This window comes from Pseudochaenichthys georgianus, unplaced genomic scaffold (genome assembly GCF_902827115.2).
Source record: "Pseudochaenichthys georgianus unplaced genomic scaffold, fPseGeo1.2 scaffold_151_arrow_ctg1, whole genome shotgun sequence".
NCBI classification, from domain to species: domain Eukaryota; kingdom Metazoa; phylum Chordata; class Actinopteri; order Perciformes; family Channichthyidae; genus Pseudochaenichthys; species Pseudochaenichthys georgianus.
In genome coordinates, this window is record NW_027262359.1 from 248282 (window position 1) to 268320 (window position 20039).

At 41.6% G+C, this 20039-nt stretch overlaps 1 protein-coding gene across 1 annotated transcript in view; it reads left to right on the forward strand.

Moving 5' to 3' along the window:
• LOC139433241 (zinc finger protein 479-like) overlaps positions 1-20039 on the forward strand; it is a 117387-nt gene that overhangs the window by 4846 nt on the left and 92502 nt on the right. The window contains 1 exon segment of the mRNA XM_071202166.1: positions 11363-11811. Within this exon segment, the coding sequence (XP_071058267.1) occupies positions 11456-11811 (356 nt within the window). The 5' untranslated portion in view covers positions 11363-11455.

Sequence of the window (20039 nt, forward strand, 5' to 3'; positions counted from 1 at the left end):
CAGGCTTTAACTGTTGCTGTTACCTGAAAGGTATAAACCACATTCAAAGAGAGAAGAGGTCGTTTCCTTCCATCAGAAACATTTAACAAGTTTCTAAGTATTGTTTGTTTCATTTCCAGCTCGTCCTGTCTTTGTTTACAAATACAGACTGCTAGCTCTGAAGCTAACCAGGGTTGCTAAATGTGGGTACCTGGCTGCAGTGAGATTTTGATATTTAATTACACATATGCGCACTAAATGACTGCTATCGTGTCAGTAGCGGGACCTTAGCATATATATATATAGGATATACAATATATACAAATACACAATATTGGACACAGCCTATAAAGGGCTCACAGTTTCATTCACTAATGAAAGTCAAACATGTTTGTTTCCACTGTTTCATTGTGTGCATAGGCCTGTGGCGATAAGCTAACAGTTCACTTATCGCTCCAATACACACCTCAATGCTTTATATTGCAGTCTATCCATTTGTAAGTGATGTTTTGCTGCTGCTCCATACGCTATACAACCATAGTCTGTTGTGGACCTCATCATGGATCTGTAAATGTCTATTAATGCTTGTTTGTCTGCGCCCCAGTTGCATCCAGCTACAGCTAGCAATACATTTAATACTTTTTAGCATTTTGTTTCCACTTGATTAATATGCATTTCCCATGTGTGTTTGCTATCAGACCACAGTCCTAGGTATTTGAACTCATTCACCTTTGTCATTGGACGATCATATAGTGTTAGCTGTTGGCCATCAACCTTGCGTTTGTTTGTAAATACCATGTAGCATGACTTGCTTTCTGACATTTTGAATCCCCAGTTATATGACCACCTCTCCACTTTTGTAATCGCTCTAGCTTCTCCATTACGTATGGGGCACGTCTTCCCCTCATCCACATAGCTCCATCATCTGTCTGTAGAGCCCATTGGATGCATGAGTCTAAGCATGTCAACATGTCATTAATCATGATGTTAAATAATATTGGACTGACTGCACTCCCTTGGGGAATACCATTTTCTATTTCTAAATAACTGGAAATATCTGCTCCAGCCTTTCCTCTAAATGTCCTGTCTGTTCAAAAGGCCCTTACCCAATTGAACATTCTCCCTCCAACACCCATTCTCCTCCATGTGATCAGTAGTGCTGGGGGGAAACGATTATCTCGAAAACGATTAATCGGGCGATTATTTGATCGATTAGTCGACTAATCTAACGATTATTTGTCTGTTGTTCAATTCATAAAAAACGTAATGTAAAAAAAACGTAATGTAAACATTTTTTTTTTCACAATACTGTGTCTCAGGGGATCTTAATATTTAACAAACTATTAATGTGTTATACCAGATTAACGGTAATAATCTCAGCTAACTGCCGATACAAACCATGTTTACCAAAACAAAACACAAGTCTCATAAGAAGCATCTAAATGACCCATGAGCGAAAAATGCTAACGGACATTGGCACAGAACTCAAGATAAAAGTACCCTTATTACTTATCGTAGCTGCACATACAAGATATCCGATTAAAGCTGAGACTCCACAGATTATGTAGGTATATAGTATCATCACTGAGTGATCCGGACTCGCGACAGGGGAAGCAAATACAGTCATCACAACACGTACCTTTACAGAGCTTCTAGGGAGATCGTCTCACCACCGTAGCTGTCAATTTGTTCAAAAGACGTGTTCAATGGCATTAAAATAAGAAAAAACGCGGCTGACAGTCACACGTGCAACCCTTTGACAGCACAAACTAACATCAAGCAAAAGGCTGCTGTCTATTTTTGATTGTCTTATTATTATTATTATTATTATGGGATTAGGATAAATTAAATACACTTTAACCTAAATAAAAGATGATCAAATCTGGTGGAAATATTTAAAATAGGCTTTTCTTTTGCTCTACCTCAAAGCAGCATGAGCTGAATACAAAGGTTGTAATGTTGTCCCAAAGTTTAATAAACAGTAAAACATTGGAGCATGTCAGAAAAATAAATAAAGCTAACAGCAGCTACACGTCAGGGTAGCATTTTATAAATCCCACCGTACTGTAGGCTATAGCGGTCTAAATGTTTTCACTTTGGTCTGTTTATGTAATATAAAGTATAACTTATCTATAACAGAGCCAAGATCTCTGTATGACTTTAGTAAACTTCTGAATTGAATATAAAATAAGTGTAAACAACAGTGCAGTACGTCCAGCTAGCTAGTTAGCGTCACATATGTATCCGTATTATTTAACGAAAATGTACGTTTTAATGCCCCTTGGGTTTGACCTGTGTGACTTTAGTTAATTTAAAGTAAGTTAAAACCCAATACTCACATTTATTAGTGATTCCTCCGTTTGCTGCTGCTTTTAAATCCACTCTGCTGGGAAGACCGGAAGCCATTTCATTTGAAAAAAACTCCCTCTTCCCTGCGCGCATTGCACCCTGGGATATGGTAGGCCATGGAGTATACATCAGATGTATCCTTCAAATTGGGGGAAAGTAGGCTGCATTCGTGGGACGCATTCGGAGTCGTCTCGTCTTTTTTTTCAATTGGGACAGCCTTCTTTCGGTGTGCGGTCTACGAATGCACCCTTCGAAGGATGCAACCCCTGAATTGAGACACATCCCATGGTTGCGTTCCAATAGTCCATTTCTCTTAGGAACCTTCCTAACCAACTGAAATGACCCGGAAGTCCCTCAGTGGCAGCCATGATAAGTGCCGTTCCAATTCTCTAAATGAAAGGAAAGGAGGTTTCAAACTTCCTTTATAACCTCCTTTAGCTTAGGAACCACTGGACCTCCCTTACCGAAAGGAGAGGAGAAAATGCTGCCCCACAATGCATTGCAGCCGCAGCATTTGCAGTCACTCAACAGTCGGCCGTTCACGGAAACAACCGATTATGACCGATAAATTATATCATGTAAGTTACGGTGCTTATTAAGCATTTTAAAACGTATGTGGTAAGTTGCCAAAGTGCTTTGTTTTGAACGTTCATCAGTATTATAATCAAAAAGAGAAATATGAACGTTAGTTTTTACTGAAATGATCAAATAAAGTCAACATTTCACCGTCTTTACTGAGCTGTGTGGGGTTTGTTCAACTTTTAAAAGATGTTTGAATGGTGAGTAACAAAATACATTTGTATTGATTTTAAGATATTTTCATAGTTCATACAATCATACGTATTGGGATCATTTGTATAAATGTGGACCGGAGGGAGAGGGTGACGAGCAGAAGTTTCACCTTCATTTTTATTTAAATTCCAACTCTGGTCATGAAGAATATGTTTCTCTGTTGTCCACGTTCATAAAGCAAAGCAACAGCATCAGAGCACGGTGCAGCATCCCCCAGGATTGCCAAAGCACCCCCAAGAAATATGTTTTGTTTTTTTTCCCCCGAACATTATTATTATTTTTATTAAATAAAATCAGAAAAATTATTGATTACTTATCTCAGTGGGTCTCAAATGGTTTGTTTTAAAAGGGGAGTGATTTGTAAAATATCTATAAAGAAATAGAAAATCTGTTTACAGTTCTGTTTCATATGTATGTTGAGAGATACTGTATATCCATAGATCTCTTCATTTTGGCTCTCAAAGTGCACCAGATTGATGATTTTAACTTCAATATTTAAAAAAAAATCTTCCCATGACCCCACTAGAGTAGGTGAGGACCCTCCTAGAGGAGGTGAGGTCCACTCTTCACTTGTAAAAATAGCACTGCTTACACCTATATGCCGTGAGCTGATTATCGAGCCTTCATTGTAACAGTCGCGGGTACACGGTGTGTGTGTGTGTTAACAACATTAACAACAATGGAGAGTGGAGCTCTGAAATCATAAAACAGAAAATAGGGGGAATAATTGGGCAGTTCAGTGTGTGTGTGTGTGTGTGTGTGTGTGTGTGTGTGTGTGTGTGTGTGTGTGTGTGTGTGTGTGTGTGTGTGTGTGTGTGTGTGTGTGTGTGTGTGTGTGTGTGTGTGTGTGTGTGTGTGTGTGTGTGTGTGTGTGTGTGTGTGTGTGTGTGTGTGTGTGTGTGTGTGTGTGTGTGTGTGTGTGTGTGTGCGCAGAGACAACAATATACAGTAGAAAAATTAAGACTTATTTTAGATATGAAATAATATGATTAAATTACATCAGCTATATATAATTTACTTCTTAACTTACAAATGTAACATTACTGGGGGCTAAAGGAACAGCTTCATCTTATTTACCTGGCCATGGTTCTCTTTATCTTTCTTCGCCGATGGTGATCTCCAAAAAATGTAAAAGTAAAGTTTCTGGATCCTTTTCAGCTAATTTGCTAGCAGGCTGGTGGAGCAGCGCAACCAAACAGCGCGTATCACGTGACGTAAATAGGAAGCGCTCCGTAGGCTAGACCGTCTCATTTCGTAGGCCGCTGGGTCCAGCCTACCCGGTCTACGTGTGCTGGGTCCCCCGTGGACCGCGTAGGCTGCGTACTTGAGACACGGCCATGAACGCAGCAGGCGGGAGTTGTGAAAATGGAAAATGGGATATAGTGAGGAGAAATAAACGTAAAAAGGGAGGAAATACTAATTTGGATGAGATAAAGAGTAGTCGGAAATAGGCAACAGGAGTTGGTTGTGAAACTTGCGCAAGAGGGAGCTTCGTTCGGCGTGTGGAACCCTATACGGTTAACTAAACCCATCAGTAAAGACATCGGGGAGGTAACGAGTGCTAAAGTATTGAGGAATGGATCAATGTTGATCAAATGTAGGGATAGGGAGCAACAGGGGAGAGCAATACAGACGAGTGCCGTGGAGGCTAAGAAAGTGGAGTGTTCACTGTTCAGTGGCAGAAAGCTAGTCAGGGGAGTTGTGACAGGAATCCCCGTCAGAATATCAGCTGATGATGTGAAAGGGAATATAACAAATGCAAACATAAGTGATGTCAAACGCATGAAAGCAAACCGCAATGGGATTAAAGAAGATAGTCTTTCGGTTCTGATCACCTTTGATGAAAAAAGGCTTCCGGAAAAGATACTTATTGGATGTGTTATGATGTGAGACCGTATGTTCCACCACCGCTAAGATGTTTTAAATGTCAGAAAATTCCTCGATGGAAACTGGGAAAGGCTAATTGGGATGCCTTCCAAGTTGTAAGTACGAATAGATGTAAAACACTTCAAGAGGAAAATGATGATATAAATAAATGCAATGATGAGCTGGTTATGGTTATCATTCATTCAGCTAAAGACGCAATTCCGGAAAGTGCAGGAGTTAGGCGCACCAAGAGTGTACCCTGGTGGAATGGTGAATGTAGTAAATCCATTAAAGACAGGAATAAAGCATTCAGGCAACTCAAACAACTCTATTCTCAGGAAGCTTTGAATCAGGGTAAAAGGGCCCAGGCTATAGTGAGGAGAACAATAAGAACGCAAAAACGCACTTTTTGGAGGCAATATTGCAATAGTATTGGAAGAGAAGTACCAACCCAGTCTCATAGAAAAACAACATAACAGCGTTGTGATACCAAACAGTGTCAATTCTGACACACATTCACTTAGGCTAAGGGGAACTGGGGATATGCATCAGCTGCTTGTGTGAGTCGGACAGTGAATACTTTAGAGCGGCCGCTGCAGTGTGAGCTAACCGGGAGCTAACGGGAGAATAAACTCCCGTGGAAGAGCGGCCAATACTGCAGCGGTCGGTAAATGCTGCAGAAACACATTAATAAACAATGAACCACGGCACTCTGGAGCAAAGTATAAGGTTGGAGAAGTCGTTATTCAATTTATTCTGGCTTTGTGTGATTAAAAGCAACACGATCATCGACCCGACGCAGTTCCCCGTTGTTGTTGTGAGCGCCGTAATGGCTGCCGTTGGGGAGCAAATCAGCGATGTAAACGGTGACGTCATGACGCAGCAGGGGCAGCTCTGGGGCGCCAGTGGGCGGTGTGAACAGAGCGGGAGCTGAAAAGGGAAACCGGAGCTGAACCAGAAAAGCTCCCGCTCGGAGCTAGAAACTGAAAAGTGCTGGTGTGAAAGCCGCATGTGTGCCACTTTTGTTTCCCTCAATTTGACTTTCAGTTCTTTCTCTGTCTGTTCAAGTGCTCCATAGTCTTTGTTTTTGAAAGCTATTTTCCTGGTTTTTATAACTTATAGTAATGTTACACGTTCCTGCCTCCTGGTGCTGCAGAGATTTCATGAAGTGTATGAAGTCTATAAAGCAGCTGTGGGCAGCAGATACTGTGAGAGTCACAGACATGAATACATAGGTCAAGGCAGACTGGTTCACAGACTCTCCTGTTTTGCCGATCCGGTGCTTGAACAAATAACTCTAGACCCCTGGCTGAAATGTCCCTAAAATGAAGTCCGAGTTTGAAATCTATCTCAAATAATGTATGTATTTCCCCACATAAACATAACAGTCTGCAATGAAACGGCTGTCTCCTGTGCGCTCCACTTCCTACTTTCTCCTGCGAACGAGAAGAGACTTTCTCTCTTTTTTTCTTTCATTGCCCTCTAGGGGCTTCGTACAATACAAATGCAAATATTTTATTTTAAAAAGTAAAGTCCTTTCGTGTCATCTGTCTCAAGCCTAAATCTCAAGTCATGAATACCAAGTCAAAGTCAAGTCGAGTCTTTTATCAATGTTAGTCAAGCAAGTCTCAAGTAAAAAAATATGCGAGTCAATTCATGTGACTCGAGTCAAGTCATGTGACTCGAGTCCCCCACCTCTGGTATATACTGTGGTTAGAATATTGCTGTATTACTGTATCAAATATAATACATTACATTGCATTTAGCTAACGCTTTTATCCAAAGCAACTTACAATAAGTGCGTTCGACCAACAAAATACAAACTTGAAGAAAACAGAATCATATAAGTACATCAGGTTTCATAGAGCAAAAACATTTCAAGTGCTACTCAACTGGCTTTAGGTAAGCCAGTCCTTTATTAGTATATAAGTGCTTTGTTAATAGTTCTATCGCTCGAAGTGGAGTCGAAAGAGAGTTTTCAGTCTGCGCCGGAAGGTGTGTAAGCTTTCTGCTGTCCTGTTGTCAATGGGGAGCTCATTCCACCATTTTGGAGCCAGGATAGCAAACCCACGTGTTTCTGCTGATGGGAACTTGGGTCCCCCTCGCAGCGAGGGTGCAGCGAGCTGTTTGGTTGATGCAGAGGGAAGTGCACATGCTGGGGTGTACGGTTTAACCATGTCCTGGATGTAGGAAGGGCCAGATCCATTCGCAGCATGGTATGCAAGTACCATTGTCTTGAAGTGGATTCTAGAAGTTACCGGAAGCCAGTGGAGGGAGCAGATGAGCGGCGTGGTGTGGGAACATTTAGGAAGGTTGAAGACCAGACGAGCCGCTGCATTCTGGATGAGCTGCAGAGGTCGGATGGCACATGCAGGTGGACCAGCCAGGAGGGAGTTGCAGTAGTCTAGGCGTGAGATGAGGAGAGCCTGGACCAGAACCTGCGTCGCTTTCTGGGTCAGCTGGGGACGTATCCTCCTGATGTTGTAAAGCGTGTATCTGCAGCAGCGGGTTGTAGCAGCGATGTTTGCCGTGAAGGACAGTTTGTTATCTAGGGTCACACCCAGATTCCTTGCAGTCTGAGTCTGGGAAACAACAGAGGTGCCGATGTTGATTGTCAGGTCAAGAGTGGGACAATCTTTTCCCGGAAGGAAAAGCAGTTCAGTCTTGTCAAGGTTGAGCTTGAGGTGGTGAGCAGACATCCACTGAGAGATGTCAGCTAGACAAGCAGAGATGCGTGCGACGACCTGGGTCTCTGAGCGGGGAAAGCACAGAATTAATTGGGTGTCGTCAGCGTAGCAGTGGTATGAAAAACCATGCGGGCTAATGACTGATCCGAGCGAGTTTGTGTACAAGGAGAAGAGGAGGGGACCAAGAACAGAGCCCTGAGGGACCCCTGTAGTTAATTGACAAGGGTCGGACTCAGACCCTCTCCAAGTAACCCTGTAGGTGCGGTCTTTGAGGTATGAGGTGATGAGGGAAAGTGCAGAGCCTGAAACTCCAAGTTCTTGGAGAGTGCGAAGGAGGATCTGATGATTCACCGTGTCGAATGCAACAGACAGATCCAAAAGGATGATGACAGAGGAGAGGGAGGCTGCTTTTAGCCATGTGCAGTTCCTCAGAGACAGAAGGAGGATCTGATGGTTCACCGTGTCGAATGCAACAGACAGATCCAAAAGGATGATGACAGAGGAGAGGGAGGCTGCTTTTAGCCATGTGCAGTTCCTCAGAGACAGCAAGGAGGGCAGTTTCTGTGGAGTGACCTGCCTTGAAACCAGACTGGTGCGGATCCAGAAGGTTGTTCTGATGGAGATAACAGGAGAGTTGTTTAAAGACAGCGCGTTGTTTAGAGTATGAGGCGAGGCCCCGATTAATTTATTCCGGTAAATTACTCTGACCTCACTAATTGACCCGACCGAAGTTACTGAGTCTATGTAAGTTTACTGCTTGGCTCAGATCCACCAAACGTCAGCAAGATCTCACCTCTATTAACTCCCCGAAGAACCAGGTTCAATTAACTGCTGTTTCAATTCAGACAACTCTTTTTAATCTGTTTAAGCGATCCCGAAGGATTTTGGTATCAGTAAATGGGGTGTGTTCCTACCTAAACATGTGTGTGTGGCAGGGTGCAATCTTACCTTTGAAGCAGGAGAGGAGAGCACAGGTGTCCTTTAAGTTGTCCCAGTCCAAAAGGTGGGATCAGTTTATTTGAAGAAAAATAGGTCCAAACTAATACAGGGTTTTTTCCTTCTCTCTTTACAACATTATAATTATACTAAACAACACACAAAAATGATGCTGTGATCATGTTCACATATGAAACTTTAATTCACAGTCTTACATTTATTACCAAAATGTTTCCCTTTACCTGGACAATTCAGTTGTGACATTCTCTCATACAAAGACTGGTGATAATAAAAACCCATCAAAATCCCGCAATGATTCGGAGGGATTTTCCTCACGTGGGCAGGTGTCACTAAACCATCAAAATCCCGCAATGATTCGGAGGGATTTTCCTCACGTGGGCAGGTGTCACTAAACCATCAAAATCCCGCAATGATTCGGAGGGATTTTCCTCACGTGGGCAGGTGTCACTAAACCATCAAAATCCCGCAATGATTCGGAGGGATTTTCCATCAAAATCCTCTTCCATAAAATCATTCCATGCAGCATTCAAATCAATTCACTCAGCATTCAAAGCAATTCCCTCATTCAAAGCAATTCCCTCATCATTCCAACCAAGAAATGCAAGAGATATTCACCCAGTTTGAGAGAACCTTACCGAGAGCTATTAACCCAGCTCTGAAAGACAGAGCCTACCAGGAGAGAGTATACCAGGGGTTTCCCCCCCTCTCCCCGACGAAATCCAAAAAAGCCAGTCTTTTTATGCTCAAAAAACCGGATAGAAAACCCACAAACACCTCCTCTATACCCAACCAACATATTCTATTGGCTCTGGCATAAGACACACCTTCCCAAGTTTGTGTAAAACAAAACATGACTGGACATATTCTATGACTATGACATAACCACCTTTTTGAGGTCTCCATGTGTTTCTGCTTAAGTCTGGAGCCCCCCTCCCTGCAGTGAGAGGAGAGAGAAGAACCTGCCCACTCTCTTATCAGAGAGCAGGGCATAAATCATAGGCCTTACACTCAACTTAACAAACCACTTTGTTTTGTTTATGCTGTAAATATAGAAAAACCTAAAATATGAAGCATTTTCATTGTGGGTTATACAAGAATATAATTGATTATATTTAATTATAACTAACTTTCGTTTTAAGTATTCAACATACTATGAAGCTGTCAACACCCTGTTTTTAAAACGCAAAGTTATCAAACAGCACCAACTAAAATTGTAAGCATACATACATATTCAAAAACCATCAAGAAGCATTCTCATTATGGGTTCATACAAGAATATGATTGATCATATATGATTTATAATTAACTGTCGTTTTAAGTATTTACTTCATACTATGAAGTTCTCAACGGCGTTCAAGTGTTTTAGACAGGAACGGGAGGAGAGAGACAGGCCTGTAGTTTATAACATCAGACGGGTTGAGAGTGGGTTTCTTTAGGAGAGGGTTTACTCTTGCCTCCTTGAGACTGTTTGGAAAGTGACCAGAAGTTAGAGAAGTGTTGATGAAATGGGTGAGAAACGGTAGAATATCAGGAGCGATAGTCTGAAGGAGGTTTGAAGGGATAGGGTCCAGAGGACAGGTGGTAGCGGGGCGGGCAGAGGTAATGAGGGTAAGAACCTCACTTGGAGAGAGAGGGGAGGAGGAGGTTAGTGTGTGGGTGAAAGGAGGGTCTGGTGACCCAGCGGTGAGTAAAGGTGAGTCAGAAAAAGAAGAGCGAATATCATCAACTTTTTTTTCAAAGTGCTTAAAAAAGTTGCTTGACAGAAGGGAGGAGGGGGAAGGGGCTTTGGGGGGGTCCAAGAGGGTGGAGAAGATTGAAAATAGTTTTTTGGGATTGTACAAATATACTAAACACAAACAGTTGATAAGTAGTATTTTGTTAAAGGACACATGTCATGGCCATTTCCACTGATCATAATTCCATTGTTGAGGTCTACTAGAATAGATTTATTGTGCAATTTTCCAAACTCACATTGGTTTCTCAAACAGCATCTCTGTAAACTACGTGTATTCACTGAATTTCACTCTCTGCCTTTAACGGCTAGGGTTGCTGCTCCAATAGCTCCAGCCCCCACCCGCCGGCACAGTGTGCTCTGATTGGTCGGGACGTTGTGAATCGCGCTGAGCTCCGTGGAGGTGTCGTTTCCTTGTTTAACAATACACAGCCTGAGCACACACAAACTCACAGCCGAAGTAAAAACAATAAGTGTGGCTTGATATTGAGTAAGAAAAAGGTTGATAAACGCTGTGAGAATGGGTCTGCAGAGAGAATTTTTCCGCGATCCCAACTGTCTGTTATCAGCCTGCAGCCAGGGAGGAGAAATCAGCAGATCTGCTTGCACTGAGTGTGTGTGTGTGTGAGGAAGTCCACTGATTGCGAACATAACGTAACGGCTCCACGGATTGGTCCATTTCGTTCCGGGTACATGTTTATGTAATCTCGTACCCGGAACAATCAAATGGACAATGACGTTTCACCAACGAGTCGTTTTGGGGAGGTATTTTCTGTGTTAGAGTTTTACTCGCTACAGGGTGTACTTTGAGGGGTTTGACTCTGCACACCGTTTACATGCATAAAAACCTTCATAACACACAAGGGGACGGGTAGTAACCGGAAAAGCATGACATGGGACCTTTGACTCAAGGTTTATATTAAGTGAGTTTTTATTGTGTTAACTTGTGTATTTATGCTTTTTAGATTGACTTTCTCTCTTTCTCTGTCGTCTGTTCTAGAAACCGAAAGGAAGAGAGAGACGTCACAGCTGTCAGCAATGTGACAAATCCTTTACAGCATCTGGAAATTTAAAGCGCCACCTGCATATTCACATGGGAGAAAAACCGCACAGCTGTGAAGAGTGTGGGACAACTTTCACTACATCAAGTCATCTCAAATCACATCAACGTGTTCACACAGGAGAAAAACCTTACAGCTGTGAGGAGTGTGGGACAAATTTCACTCAATCAAGTGCTCTCAAATCACATCAACGTGTTCACACAGGAGAAAAACCTTACAGCTGTGAAGAGTGTGGGAAAACTTTCACTACATCAAGTGGTCTCAACAGACATCTTCGTGTTCACTCAGGAGAAAAACCGTACTGGTGTGAAGAATGTGGGAAAACGTTCACTAAATCAAGTGGTCTCAAAAGACATCTTCGTGTTCACTCAGGAGAAAAACCATAGTGGTTTTAAGAGTGTAGGAGCCGCATTTAAGCATATTTTGTTTTTTCAGTTTACAATAAACAATTCCCATCTATTGGCCTTGTGTTGGGTAATCCTTTTTTTCCCATTACAGATCCCATCCCAACAGCGCCATCTGTTGACGTAACGTCAGAATTGACAGGCATAATGTTCACTGTTCCTTAAGTTTCGTTTTCTGGCTGTCCGTCTGTTTCAAACAGCTGACATTATTGCAGCATTAAATCCAAGCCATTGTCCAATACAGTTTATGTATCCAATATACAATCAATCAATCAATCAATCAATCAATCAATCAATCAATCAATCAATCAATCATTTATATAGCCCAATATCACAAATGTTACATTTGTCTCAGTGGTCTTCACAGTGTGTACAGAATATCAGTATGACAATACGACACCCTCTGTCCTTAGACCCTCACATCGTACAAGGAAAAACTTCCGAAGAAAACCCACAGTTTAAAGGGGAAAATGGGAGAAACCTCAGGGAGAGCAACAGAGGAGGGATCCCTCTCCCAGGACGGACAGACGTGCAATAGATGCCGTGTGTAAATTGAAAAGATAATACATTTACAACATAGGTAGTCCAAATGTTTGGAAATGCATGTGTGTGTATAATAGGAAGATGAATCCACGAGGATATCCATCCAGGACCGATGATCCAGGACCACAGCCACGACTCGCGATCCAGGACACAGGACCGCAGGATCATCCATGACTCCGGATCCCGGCGTATATAGACACCAAAAAGAAAGAAATGTAGGGAAGCTGGGTTAATCGGAACATGAGAGTACACAGGTATAGACAGAGAGAAGGAAGAAGTAAGATGTCCCCCGACAAACTAAGCCTATATCAGCAAAACTAGGGGCTGAATCTAATCAGCCCTAACTATAAGCTTTATCAAAAAGGAAGGTCTTAAGCGCACTCTTAAAAACGGATAGGGTGTCTGCCGCCCGAACACAAACTGGAAGCTGATTCCACAAATGTGGAGCTTGATAAGAAAAGGCTCTGGCTCCCATTGTACTTTTAGAGATTCTAGGAACAACCAACAACCCTGCATTCTTGCAATGCCCTAGTAGGACAGTAGGGTATAATGAGTTCTTTAAGGTAAGATGGCGCCTGCCCATTAAGGGCTTTGTAGGCGAGAAGAAGAATTTTAAATTCTATCCTGTGTTCTATAGGGAGCCAGTGTAAGGCAGCCAGAACAGGAGTAATGTGGTCCCTTTTCCTAACTCTGGTTAGTACACGAGCTGCAGCATTTTGAATCAGCTGAAGCGACTTGACTGACTTCTTGGTACTCCCTGATAATAAGGAGTTACAATAATCCAGCCTAGAAGTAACAAATGCATGGACTAGTTTCTCTGCATCGTTTTGAGGCAAGATATGCCTGATTTTTGCAATGTTACGTAGATGGAAGTAGGCGGTCCTTGAAATTGATTTTATGTGGGCGTTAAAGGATACATCCTGATCAAATATAACACCAAGATTCCTTACAGTCTCACTGGAGGCCAAATTAATGCCATCCATAGTTAGTATATCTTTAGATAATTTGTTTCGTAGATTCTTCGGGCCAAGTACAATAACTTCAGTTTTGGTCGTGTTTAACATCAAAAAGTTTAAGGTCATCCACGTTTTTAATTCCTTAAGGCAGTCTTGAATTTTATTTAGATGATTAATTTCATCAGGCTTGATTGATAAATATAGTTGAGTATCATCCGCATAACAATGAAAGTTTACAGAATGATTCCCTACAATCCAGTTGTAATGCTGGTCATACCCGGCCACTTTCCCAGCCTTGGCTCTCGGCCTCTCCTTTCGCCTCTTGATGAGCGCAGGTGGTGACAATCTCCAGCTGATTGTGGCGTGTTGTCCAGCTGATCCGAGGTGTCGGTTGTGAAGTAATCCAATTGTTTGTCCGGTGAAAACGATCCTTAATCCAATGCAATATGTTTCTTATATTGTCCAGTTTCACTCAGAGTACGATTCCGCAGTTTAAATGTTCCAGTGTCCAGCTTATGTATCCAATCCAGTTTTAATGCTGCTCATACATGCATGCACACAACCGTCTATGGGGCAGCAACCATACAGACAAAAAGAGTGTGTTGGAGTTGGTATATACATCCCAGACTTTACAATATCGATCTCCAAAAGAGCGTCAGATCAACTATCAGTGTACACAGCAGAAATGCTGCAGTAATAATAGGATTGCAGTGGGTTGGAGAGGTCAGACAAGAGAGGGTGGTGATATGCACAGATTCATTGTCCTTATTAAAAAGCATACAGTCAACAACAACTGCCAGAGAAGACATTCTCATACAGGGTGTCCGCGGGGTCTTAAAAAGTATTAAAAGTTGATAAATCAATTTAGCGAAAATTAAGGCTATTAAAAAGTATTAAACGGCATTTTCCAAAAGTAGTATTTCTACAAAAAGGCCTCTGAAATTGTAAGATGCCTACGTTTTTTTTCACCATTCATTCCAATGGCTGGCGTCTATGTCACGTGATCTTCACATTTCACCCTGCAGAAAAAAAAAACATGGCCGACCTCGGTGTAAAATGCCTATTTTAAGGTTAGTTTGGCGATTCAAATGCCTTTTGATGTCATTTGATGCGAGAAATATGAGTTGTTATTTCAGATTATGTGTGCAGTGGATGTACATGATCTTTAGTTTGCTAGTTATTACGAAGATTACTTCAAGAAATTGTGTCTATACAACGTTTTCATTGTTACCAAGGTGGTTGCTAGGGACGCTGCTATCGATATTATTTCTGTTATGTTGTGTAAAATGGTGTTAACTTTATTGCTACTCCCTTCCCCGTCAATGTATAGTGTTGGTCCACAGTGCAAACGTATTAGTTTAACAAAATCCGCATCTAAAATTGTGGCATAGTGTGGTGCCGAGAGATGGGAGTCGAAGGCGGGGTATCAAAGGTACAAGCTAGACTTTTATTTAGCATCTCAAAACATATGTAAACAGCTTCATGCCCGGGAAGCGAAGACGGGCGGAGACAGGAAGTCCGGCTCACTAAAATGTCCGTGCAGAACAATACCCTAACACATAGATCCGTGGGTGAATAATGTCAATCACCACAATAGATACGTTATTTTCCCCTGTGCAATTCTCCATGTACTCAACAATAACACATTATCCTTGTGTTTATTTATTTGTTTGATTAATAAACACAAGTTGGAGTCCGTCAGGACCGAGGGTCGGAGCAGCTCATTTGCTTTAGACAATTTTACACCCGGAAGTAAGTATTCTCTCCGCTTCGCTTGACAAACCCCGTGATAGTCCTCAAGCTCTGTGATTGGAGAGTGTGCAGAGCGTCGAACAGCACTTGAAATGGGATGGAACCACGGCAGACTGTCCAAAACTGGATTTGAACCGGTCCACCGCGTCCCCCCCTCCCCCACCCCGTCCCCAGAACTACACATGCTGGCTATTCTGTTTCGCAACATGTTCTCTATCTATGGCACGTCTCTGCTGGGAGTTGTAGTTTTAAAAGACGTTTTCGTATTTCCCATAATAAGAAGTTGCCAGTATTAAACTGTGTACATCCCTGGAGGTTTAGGGGATAGGAAACACTCAAATTTAAAACATATAATTAATAAATGGGTGAAAATGGCTTGTGCCCATAATGGGCAGCATTAATATATATAACCACATGCCAGCTAGGGTCAGAAGAGCTTTATTTAACAGCTGGTCTTATGTCTGTGACCCCTGTTGTTAATTGATAAGCCTGAAACATGCACTTGTCAAGGTTCAGAGGCACATTGTGCAAATATGGCAGTAGCCATCGATCATCTTAAGATAAGATATACTTTATTGATCCCAAGTTGGAACATTTGCGTTACATCAGCATGTGTACAGTTGTAAATATGCAGTGGTGTTTATTTGTAAATCATTTAGTATAATCACACAAATTCTGTGTTTTATATTGAACAATTCTGTGTTCTTTATTTATTTATTGTGGTTGTGTAGGCCTATATGATATGTCAATAAAGTTTAGAAAATCTTGAAATCTTGAAAGGGATGTGCAAAATAGTCATTATATACAGTCTTTAATTAACTATTAGTAGAGAATAATGAGTAATGAATATACTTTATAGGGATCCAATTAATATCTAATAATACAAATAATGAAATTTAATAACATGCTTTAACCACTAGGTGTCCCTTTATATCAGCTGTGCACCTTTATGGTGTAAATACAGCCTATCTACCAATTGGATCAAATGTAAAAGTCAGCCGAATTAGTGTTGATACTGCAAGGAGACGTATTGTGTGAAAAGAAATGTAAGATGTTGTTTAATTGTTGATATATTTATGATCCATGTCACATTTCCAGTGTTGTCGGCAGTTCCTCATGTTTGTCTAGAAGTCTTCTCCTCAGGGCTCTATAAATACAGAACTACGGCAGATATGTAACATTTAATGCAGCCGAACCGTGTATTACAATGCCGTTATGTGATGACTTTCAAAGAGAAAAGCAAGCACACTCGGAATAAAGTGTTTTCGGTCTGTTTCCGGTATTTGTTAATGACGATGTGATGTGAGATGTGAGACTGGAATTGCACAGGGGAAAATAACGTTTCTGCACCATTTTAGATGCGGATTTTGTTAAACTAATATGTTTGCGCTGTGGACCAACACTATACTTTGACGGGGAAGGAGGTAGCAATAAAGATAACACCATTAAACAGTTACACAACATAACAGAAATAATATCGATAGCAGCGTCCCTAGCAACCACCTTGGTAACAATGAAAACGTTGTATAGACACCATTTCCTGAAGTAATCTTCGTAATAACTAGCAAACTAAAGATCATGTACATCCACTGCACACATACAGTAATCTGAAATAACAACTCATATTTCTCGCATCAAATGACATCAAAACGCATTTTAATGGCCAAAGTAACTTTAAATAGGCATTTTTAATAACCGAGAATAAAACGAAGTTCGGCCATGTTTTTTTTTTCTGCAGGGAGAAATGTGAAGATCACGTGACATAGACGCCAGCCATTGGAATGAATGGTGAAAAAAAACGTAGGGATCTTACAATTTCAGAGGCATTTTTGTAGAAATACTACGTCCTACGCTGTGGACCAACGTAGTTATTACACGTTTTTTTGTGAGACTGGGTTAGTTTATCTGCTGGTGGACTACCTGAGAGATATACAGCAGGAAAACACACCGTCCACCGCGGAGAATAAACAGAAGGGCAACCATGACAACCATGCTCCGGGGTTTTCTTCACTGCTTTTGGTGTATTTTGTGGCGGCAGCAGCGCCACTTACAGGCCTGGCATATGTACTACAGCGTTCCCAGCGTTTCCTGCGGTCGAGTGTGAACAGACACGTTAATGAATCGAATGCGTGTGAACGGAAGAATTTTTTGCATATGCGTTTTACTGTATTACCTCGTGGGGCCGGGGTCTAAGCCAAACTATATCTTGAATGTGGAGAGGAGGCTTCAGTAGTCTGTCTGCACTCTGTTTAGTTGTGCTATCTTACAATCAATATAGTAAATGTGAGGTAAAATGTGTCGCCAATGTAACCGGTTAGAACTCGAAGTTGCGATAAGGTCTTAAACTCTTATAAGATGTATGTAGATATTTATTCTCCGGCCTTGTCAGGTATTGAACAATCAATAAATAAAGAACACAGAATTGTTAAATATAAAACACAGAATTTCTGTGATTATACTAAATGATTTAAAAATAAACACAACTGCATATTTACAACTGTTACACATGCTGATGTAACGCAAATGTTCCAACTTGGGAGCAATAAAGTATATCTTATCTTAAGCTGATCGATGGCTACTGCCATATTTGCAAAATTTGCCTCTGAACCTTGACAAGTGCATATTTCAGGCTTATCAATTAATGTAATGTAATGTCATGTAATCAATTAACAACAGGGGTAACAAACATAAGACCAGCTGTTAAATAAAGCTCTTCTGACCTTAGCTGGCATGTGTGTATATATATTAATGCTGCCCATTATGGGCACAAGCAATTTTCACCCATTTATTAATTATATGTTTTAAATTTGAGTGTTTCCTGTCCCCTAAACCTTCAGGGATGGACACAGTTTAATACTGGCAACTTCTTATTATGGGAAATACGAAAACGTCTTTTAAAACTACAACTCCCAGTAGAGACGTGCCATAGATAGAGAACATGTTGCCATAGATAGAGAACATGTTGCACATGGTGTAGTCCAAACGATAGCTGGGGATTCTGGGTAGTGTAGTGTCTTCTGCCATCCTTTACTCCGAAAAAATATTTGTTTCTCTGAATCGAAGGGGAAAAATACAAAAGCATTGTACACAATTTAAACCAATCAATGTTGTGTAATTAACAAGGATAATCTGGTGTTTTTTAGTCGATGAGTAGTGCAGATATCACTGTAAAATCAATCGACAGTAAGAGGAATACTTACTTCCGGGTGTACAATTCTCCGTTATCCAATGCAATGGACGCTCACATTGCCTTTAAGGGCAGCCGACACAAACGAATGCCGTGCTTCCATGAGCGTCAAATCCCGCCGCAGATGGGAATACATTGCAATCAGTTGAAAGCTATTTGCGTCCCTTTATGACGCTGAAGGAGCCTAGGAGCGTCACAACTGGACGCCACGGACACTGACCAAACGTCGCTCCTGGACGCTTAGGGAGTGCGAATGTGTTGGTTTCTCATCATTACTGATTACCACTACTCACCTGCTGCTGCTTAAAACTCCGGTTCGATCATCAGACTTCGCCAGTTCTTTGTATACTCACAGTGGTAAACTCCAGTTCCGGCTGACTAGACTTTCTAGTCCTTTTGTATACTCTTCCTGTTGGATTTTTTCGTATGCTTATCCTGTTCTGTTTTTTGCCTGTTCCAGAAACTCCACATTCGATTCCGTCCTGCCTGCCACGTCCAGCCCAACCTCCGTCTCAGCCCTGCTCCACGTTCTCCCCACTCTGTTCAGAGTTTGCTTTGTCCCCTGCCTGGGTTTTTGTGGACTTATTAAATCCAGTCTTTTTGACACTTCACCTAAGTCTCCGTCCCAGTGTTCTTGCATAGCGGGTTCAAGTCTTTGTGTCTCTTTACGAGGAGCTTAACAATGACTCATGAAGGTCCTTCACCTGGCCTGCTGCTCATAGTTAGTAATTATAAGTAAACAATTGCACAGAATTGTATACTTACTGGGTTGTAGTAACATTGAAAGTATAAATAATAGATAATTCCAATAAATAAAGGTTGCACCTGCCTAAATCACATATTGTTATGCATCACCCAGCTAACATGCTAACATGCTCAGTGACCTAAATGAAACAGACCTACAGGTGCAATTTGGATCTGGCTAACATGCTAACTGCGCAAATGCTAAACCGTGGACCCTCCTGTAACTTGTGTGTTTACTCAGGGACTTTTACCTTCAGTGAGGGATTGTGAGGCTCTGCCACTGTTAGTGACAGCAGAGATTATTTTTAGCTCAACATGCTTGAAAACTTTTTGGATTGCAGGGGGACACAGGCTGAGTGGACTGGATTTAAGAAAAAAGGAGCAGAAAAGTTCGATGGAGCAGATTGAGGAGGACTTCCCTGCTGAAAAAACCAGCTTAGACCAATTTAGCTGGTCAGGCTGTTCAACCAGCCTGAGAGCTGTGCACAAGCCGAGCCCATCAGGCTCGGCTTTAGAACAAATCGAGTGGGGGGGAAATAATTGACCACCAGGGGGGCACACACTGCCGTCAACAACCAACACACAAATACCAACGCAACTTCCATTTAAAAAAACATGCTGTAAAGTCTATTGTCTTTCACACACATTGCAGGGGTGTAGTGCTATTTTATAGCGCACATATGAGTTGTGCATACATGCACGGTTGTGACACGACCACCAAAACAGAAACATATGGACATAGGCCACCATATAAAAAGTGTGCAAATGTATTTAGTATCCTATCCATGTTAACATGTTTTAGGTGGGGGTGGACCTAACCTCCTCTAAGAGGGTCTGGGGGCATGCTCCCCCGGGAAGATTTTTTTTTAAATATTGAACTTAAATGCATCAATCTGGTGCACTTTGAAAGCAAAATTAAGAGATATGGATAGGTCTCTCAACATCCATATGAAACAGAACTGTAAACAGATGTACTTTTTCTTTATGGATATTTTACTAATCACTCCCCTTTTAAACTGTATTCTTGTGT